General features: G+C 35.5%; 1 protein-coding gene across 3 annotated transcripts; it reads left to right on the forward strand.

Moving 5' to 3' along the window:
- Window positions 1-208: 208 nt before the first annotated feature.
- Window positions 209-7,512, forward strand: LOC109214356. 3 transcript variants are annotated; one of them, XM_019378261.1, is made up of 7 exons: window positions 209-500; window positions 2,732-2,871; window positions 3,859-4,067; window positions 5,023-5,115; window positions 5,196-5,294; window positions 5,383-5,748; window positions 7,206-7,512. In XM_019378261.1, the coding sequence occupies exons 3-6, from the start codon at window positions 4,023-4,025 to the stop codon at window positions 5,722-5,724; spliced, it is 579 nt and encodes a 192-aa protein (XP_019233806.1). In that variant the 5' UTR covers window positions 209-500; window positions 2,732-2,871; window positions 3,859-4,022; the 3' UTR covers window positions 5,725-5,748; window positions 7,206-7,512. The 3 variants fall into 3 exon arrangements, with proteins under 3 accessions (XP_019233806.1, XP_019233808.1, XP_019233807.1); XM_019378263.1 differs by lacking the exon at window positions 2,732-2,871; XM_019378262.1 differs by lacking the exon at window positions 209-500 and having other exon boundaries at window positions 512-2,871.
- The last annotated feature ends 225 nt before the right edge of the window (window positions 7,513-7,737 follow it).

A 7,737-nucleotide genomic window follows, 5' to 3' on the forward strand; every position in this document is an offset into this window, starting at 1 on the left:
TATTACGAAGGTAATAAATCTGGTCCCTAAAGAAAGTAATAACTGGTCCCAAATAATAATTGAGGGAGATTGAGCGTGACATTGTACCGCCAAAACCAATACCAAAATATTAAAAAACTATTATTTTGTGAAAAATCAGGCGCCAAAAATAAAATTTTTTAAAAAGTCAAGAAGTTAAACTCTCTGTATTCTAATTAAAACACAATATTCCACTGCCGCCCTAGCTTGTTTCCGCGCGCAAGCTCCGCCCAGTTTCCGCCAATCTCTGCTCGTCGCCTTTACTGTGTATTCTCAAAACACAAGTTGCGAAATTGGTGGTGTGTGAATTTGCCAAGTTTCCATCTCGCTACACTCTGTATTCTGAAACAAAATCGAAGCTCAGCCCTAGTTTCCGCCAAGCTCTGCCAGTCGCTTTTACTGTATTTTCTCAAAACTCAAGTTGTGAATCTGGTGGTGTGTGAATATTCCCAAGTTTCCATCTCGCTCGTTGAGAATCTGTGGTATGCCCCTCTTTCGAGTTTCTCTTTTCGCTGATTGATTCGCTTATTCGAGTTCTTCGATCTTCTTTTTCTTCTATAACATCAAAAATTTGGTAAGGTTTCATATTTTGGTATTTTTTTTCTTTTACAAAACAGTGAAAAGATTATTGGGTTGGGATTCCTAGTTTGATAATGTAATTTTCTGAAGTTTATATAAAATTGCTATTCGGTATCCTCAGCGGCAGATTTTAATTGCCTTCTTAAAGTTAATATTTTCCTTTCTCTTGTTGTTGGTATTTTGGGCTTTTACCTAGTCATTTCAGTGACTGGAATTAGATTAAAATTTGGTAATTTGTTAGTTCTTTTTTACATTTTTTTCTTCATTCAGACTAGTGGTAATTTGTAATATATATAGTGATTCATATAATTGGCTCCAACTATTTTGGTACTGAGCAATAGTTGATTGATTGATTTGTAATTATCATATTTCGAATGGTTTATCCTAATTGTTTAGGAACGATGCATAGATGATTGATTGATTGATTGATCAGAAGTTATTGAGGGCATTAGTAGTTTGATGTTTGCAAACAGTAGCAGAGCCATGATTTTCATTAATGGGTGTCAAAATTTGAAGAAATAAATATACGAAGAAGTTGAGGGAATTCAACACATAATATATACACACCCCTTGGTGCTATGTGGCCCCGCCACTGCTTGCAACATTGTATTGAAGTCATGATATCAGCAAAAACATATGTAATGGATGGTAATTTCAATCATCAGAAAATAGTTACAGCATCATTTAGTATGTATTTGTGTTGGACTTATGATAGAAAACAAAGTCTGGTTTAAGTGCAAACAGTGTAGCACTCTGCATTGACTTTTTGCACTGCTAACTCCAAGATTAACCAGTGAACACACCATTAGAGAATCAAGTGGGAAAGTGTTAGTAAAAGCTTGATTTTCAAGTACGAATATGAATAAAGTAACTTTACTGTTATTTAGTTTTCTTGTGAAAACAGCGAAGAACAGAATACAATGGAAGCAAAGTATCCATAGGATGATATTAACCAACAGGGATTAAGGCTCTTACATTAGGTCTAGTGTTTAACACGTGTTTTTAGTTATATTAGCGACTGCAACTAGTTTTGGGTTGAGGCGTAGTTGTTGTTGTAACGTAAGAGTTTTCTGGACAATGTCCTCTCTAGTCACCTTTAAATCCTACAGTTATTTGGAAGTTTCTTCTCCATAGGTACCTTCCCGCAAAAAGCACTAACAGGAATGATTTTGTAAACAAAAGAAGATAAGTTAACTTCTTCTTTTTTTGATGAAGTAAGAAGATAAGTTAACTTCGTAATAAGAGTTGTTATAATTCTTTGCTATAATGTGAGATCATAATCTTCTTTTATTTTCTTGGTAAGCAACTTCAGTTTTACATTTTTCCATGACTTACATAATTCCAAAATGGAAATCGGGAAGCATTCAAAACTTTGTTTATTTCAATACTCACATTCCTTGTTAGTTAGGAATTTAGTTAATAATCTTAGTGATTGGCAACAAGAGGACGGTAATCCCTATCTCCATAACCAGGACTCATGAAGTTCCAATCACTTACAGGTACTTTTTTAAGCAGTTAGGTCTCTGACTGAAGAATTAGAAAGTTCAAATAAACATAATCTACTTTTTGGACTCCGTCATTAGATAATTTCTCACCGAGCAGGATTTAGCACCTTCTTGGTGCAATAAATTGAAATTACTTACATATCTGATATCACATTTCTCACTGAACAATAGGAAACCTTAATAATTTATTATTTTTACATCCGATTGAAGTTGATATTTCACAATAAAAAACAAGGAACTGGTAATTTTAGTGGAAAAAAGCCAGGACCTGGTTTTTGCTTTACATTTTACAAAAGACATCCGAATAGGTGGATGATGGATTATCTTGCTTTCCAACATATATCTAGTTTACTGATGGTTCTGGTTGTCTTTTGTTGGTGATGTATCATTAACTGAAAGGAGCTCTGCAATTTCTTCCGGCTCTCTATTTTCTGATATCGCCTTTTGAATTATTATTCTGAGCCGAGGGTCTAATGGAAACAACCTCTCTACCTTCAGTAGGTAGGGGTAAGGTCTGTGTACACACTTCCCTCCCCAGACCCCACATGTGGGAATATACTGGGTAGTTGATGTTGTCATAAGATGTTGTTGTTGTTGTTGTCATGGACATGTTTTTATAACTACTATAGGGACACTCCTTAGCATCTTGAGACTGTTTTCGAGGCACTTGGGAAGAATCGTTCGTGACCGTAATATGTGTCCGTTGGGAGTATCATCGTGGAATGACATTAAGGAAGAAAAGCTGAATCACATGTGGGCAGCTATTTAGGTAAGCAAGATATTTATACAGTCATCAATTGGAGGAGTTTTAGGCTTGTTTTCTGATTCTGATGGTTACTTAGGATTTTCTGATTCTTTCAATCATTTGTTTCCTTTCATCTTTTTCTATTTTCTTGATGTAATGAATGTCCTATTATTAGTAGTTTTCATTGTCACAATAATACCATAGCTGTTTATTTGTAACCTTCTTCCAGATGTTCTGGACTTTGTGTATATAGAAAAGCTAGATTTCCCTTGTTAGTTGTAACCAAGCGAGCAGTGCCACAAAGAGCTTTCTAATCAGATGATTTCGATCTTTCTTTGTAACTAATTCATTCATGAAATAGTAAGCTAAGTATGGAATTTGTATAAAGGTTGGAGATAATTTTTCGCAATATCTAAAGTCGTAAAGCATGGTATCGTCTGTAGCTACATATATCCCAGTATTACAGGGGCGCAGAGATGTCCAGAGGTGCTTGTCCTCTCTGCCATTGTGTCATGTGATGGTGCTCAGTTACTAAATCTCATGGGGTGAAAGGAATCTGATTGGCCTCAAGTTCGTGATTATCGTTAAATAGTTCAGAGATTATTGCTATAAGGTTCTATGGTTCTTTCTTTTTAAGTAATATATGAAGCCATAAAAAGTAAGCTCTGTAATATTATTACTTGTTTTTTAGTTTAAATATTCACGTGTTTGTTACGTCATGCTTTATTCAAATACATTTTTTGGCTTTCATCTAAGTCTGCTTCCACATTCACTGTTAGTCACTTGTACTTCATAGCATAATAGATCTAAAATGGTTTTTCGTCTTAGAGATTTCCCAACGTTTGGAGAATGTTACTGATTCAACTGTTACTTGCTGTAGAGAAACATTTGAAACTATATTATATGTTAATTGCTGTATAACTGTTGGAGAGTTGCTCCTATCACATGATTATGAGTATTTACTAAAACTTAACTAATTCATTAACTCAACCCATGTTTTGATTATTGTAGGATAAATTTGAGAGTGTTGACATGAATGATCATCGTGATCATATCTTCGCATGGATGAAAGAGTTATGGAACAAATGGAGAGGACACTTGCATGCAAAATATGTTAAAGATAAGCCAATCCAACAAGCTCTTAAGAATATTCCAAACGGAGTAGACAAGAAAGAATGGAGTGGTTAGTAAAGGAATATTTTTCTTCAGAAGGTTTTCAGGTATGCCTAGTGATTTAATAATCTATTTGAGTTATCGAATTATGTGTTTCGATGTGTAGTTTCAGTTTAAGAATCACGACTCATGCACCATAACAGGGGAAATGGAAAAGTTAGATCAACAGAATGAATTCGAACTATGAAACTAAAACCTCTTTTGCCTGCAGTTCCAAAAGAGGGGCACACTGTTAGCCCAAATAATAAGGCAGAATGGTCCAAGTCCCTACCACAATCTGCTTAACATAGACCAAGAATAAGAAAATACAAAACAAAGGGAACACATAAAGTTCCCAGGTGCTAGATCACTACATGAAATGACACGAAGTTCCAACTCTGCTTGTAATGGTGTGTAATGCATATGCTAGTACGTGTACCAAGATAAAGGTGTGTGCGCGCATGAGATAGACAGAATGTGAGAGAAGCAAGATAGAGTGTGAGAGAGACCTTCTGTAGTTGTTTGAAGCCTTCCTCCACTGATGCAGACACACTTTGAACGTTGTGGTCTATTCGATCAACTATTGTCCCCTGCAACAGATTTCAAAATGATGAGTCTCAATTTGCTGCAAATACCTCTGGCAAACAAGGAGGGAGTACACTCAAACCTGGTCAATCACTGGGACTGACAGATCATGATTTGAGCAAGTTCACTAACTGATTTTAGGACCTACAAGGACTTCATGTTAGTAATCTGAAAGGAAAAAAAGCACTTGTTATTCTACATGTAAATAACATATAGCAGAAAGGTCTTTCACAGTCCTGTCTAATCTTTCTTTCTCTCTCTGTCGTGAACTGCTCACTCCTCTAACCAGTAGTCATCTGCCGTTCAGTGAACCCCTGAAAGATAAAACGACCACATGATATTCCTGGAGGCTAAGTTTGAGTTTAAGCTTTTTAGAAGTAACTTATGTTTAAGTTTATTAAATTTCTTACATTTAATCTTAATGTTTCACAAATATAGGCGAGAAGCAACAGGAATGCGGCAAATCGAGCTAAGTTGAAGATGCTTCATCATATTCGTAGCAAGCCTATTCGTGAGATCATTTATCAAAAGGTATTATCATAAAATTTCTATTTTCCTAAGAAAATATTTACGAGCTATTCTTTGACATGTTTGCCTTTGATGATGTTAAGGGCGGAAAAGATGGCAACCCACCGGATTTGGCAACAATTTTCTTTGAGACCCGTAAGAAAGATAACAAGCTTGTTGAATCTGAAGCAATTGAAAAACATGTATGTTTGGAAAATTGAATATGTAAATTACTTGAAGTTATGGTGGATTCTGATTTTAAATGTTTTTTTTTTTTTAAATATTTTGTAGGCTCAAATCGAAGAAATAGTTCAAGCAGATCCATCTCTACCTAGCATAGAGATTGTAGAAAAATGTTGTAGACCTCAAACTCGTAGCCATGTGTTTGGCTTTGGGGGTGGAGTGAAGGCGAAAGACTCTAAAGGTAGAACTTCTTCAAAGGCTGAATTACTGTCCGAGCTACGTTCAACTCGAGAAGAAAATAAATCTTTGAATGAGGAAAACAAATCCTTGAATGAGCGCTTGTCTACCTTAGAAGATGAGATGAAAGAAATGAGGAAAATGAGAGAGTACTTTGCTGCTCAACAATCACATGTCCCGCTTACAACGACATCGCCCGTTTCAACTGAATGACCTCTGATTTTGTCTGCTGACCAAGTTAGTAACAATATACTCCACCTCCTTCCTGATCTCCCTTTAAATCATTATATATATATAAAATTTGGTTTTGTATTTGATAACATTCCCAACCTAGATATTCCACCAAGTAATCCCTATGAGAAGCAATGAAAGATTAATAGTAATCTGATGCATTTGTTCTATTGGTCGTGGCATGTGGTCGTGGCATGTGAATGCATTTTTATCTTTTATCATGAAAAAGATACTCTGTTTCCATCCTGCTTTGCACAACAGGAATGTATAAAGAAGATCAAACAATAGGTTCTAGTTTCTACTTCTTATACTAGTTTACAGGTGCATATGTTGAACCATGTTGAACCATGAACATCTTTGTTTGACACTTTCGAGATAGAGATCCTCCACCAATATGGCTAAATGTATATTAGAAAATAGTCTGAAGTGGACATGGAATTGTTTGGAGAAGCAACAACAGCATCAGTTATGGTGTTACAGTAGTTTCTTCAGAGTATTTGATTATTAGCTTGCATGAATATGGTCTGTGATACTGATAAAGTACAAGTGAGAAGAATAATTCATTTGTACTGCTGACTTGCCTACTACAGTTCTACAGCTTCCCCAATACCAATTCACCGCTGTTGAGGTTTTAGATAAGGCTTTAGACTAAGTATTCCTGATACATAAAAATAATGAAATGGGAAGGGAGAAAAGGATGTACATCCCAAATTCTCTTTTTATCCTCTCTGGAATAAGCTTGCTGGGTTAATAGAAAAGAACTTTATAAGGAAACATTTACATAGAAATTTGTCTCCTTTGAAGAGAAAACATGATGAAGGCACTTCACAGAACCTTTGCCGATTTAAAATTCCTTGCGACCCACTAGTGTGTTCCCACCTCTCAGAGACAGGGATGGCCAAAGCATGTGTCAGCAGATGAATATGTTGATTCTGCAAGCCAACACAACAGCCTGGCTTAATATGTTACGTCCTGTGCATTCCTCAAACAAGATCCGTCTCTAACAACCTGGACAAATGGTCTCCATTTATCTGGTTACTGCGGTTGTTTATACATGTTAATAACAGCCTGAACAAACTGGTCGCTTATCGCAACTTTCTTCATGAATTTCTTCTTCTAGCAGATTACATCTATAGGCCAACTGTATGCTTATATTAGCGCCTGAATTCCGATTTAACCAGCCAATCAAGAAGGTTATAACCCAGGGCAGAATATCTTAAGCAGCATAATCTAATAATTATTGTTTTGCTTCCAGAAGAATAGCAGAATATGGTGCAACATTATAATAAGTTCCACTGATACCAGCAATGCCTTCAGTAACAAAATCATCAGGGGATTTCAGATTAGTGTCCACTTGCACTTAAAACATTATCAGTTTGTTTACTTTCTAGTTACTTCTGTATTTCTTGCTTCGTGTTGTCTGAACATTAAATTGACCTGTCTGTTGTTTTTGTGTATGGAAGGAACTCCGTGAAGTTAAGAGGAAAAGTGCAGCTCTTCAGTTGCAACAATTTGTGGGTGCGCGTTAGATTGAAGCTACAAGTCAAGATGCAAGTTTAGAAGATGCACAAGCTATTATTATTTTGCTAAAAAAGTTATGCAAAACTTGATATCATAGTCTATTTCAGGATGTTAGCTACGTTTTTTTTGTTGAGGTGTTGAAAAAACATAGAAAGTAACATCATCATGGGATATGAACTTGATATATTATCTTTTTATATTTGATTTTTCAACACCAATTTGATATTTATTGAGAAAAATTACTTTTTGTTGCATTGAGCTTTTAGGACTACTCATGGTTATTAATAGACCATGAATATTTTGCTAAATTACAAAATTATTTTAAATAGGGATGTCGTCTCTTAAAATAATCTAGGACCAGTTAAAGGTTGGTCGCGAAAATGGTTTAACGACCAGATGTTTTGTCAGTCTCTAATAGATAATTTAGGACCAGTTGGTGTTGGTCGCTAAAAAGATTTAACGAAGGGAATATAT

This window comes from Nicotiana attenuata, unplaced genomic scaffold (genome assembly GCF_001879085.1).
Source record: "Nicotiana attenuata strain UT unplaced genomic scaffold, NIATTr2, whole genome shotgun sequence".
Classification (NCBI taxonomy): domain Eukaryota; kingdom Viridiplantae; phylum Streptophyta; class Magnoliopsida; order Solanales; family Solanaceae; genus Nicotiana; species Nicotiana attenuata.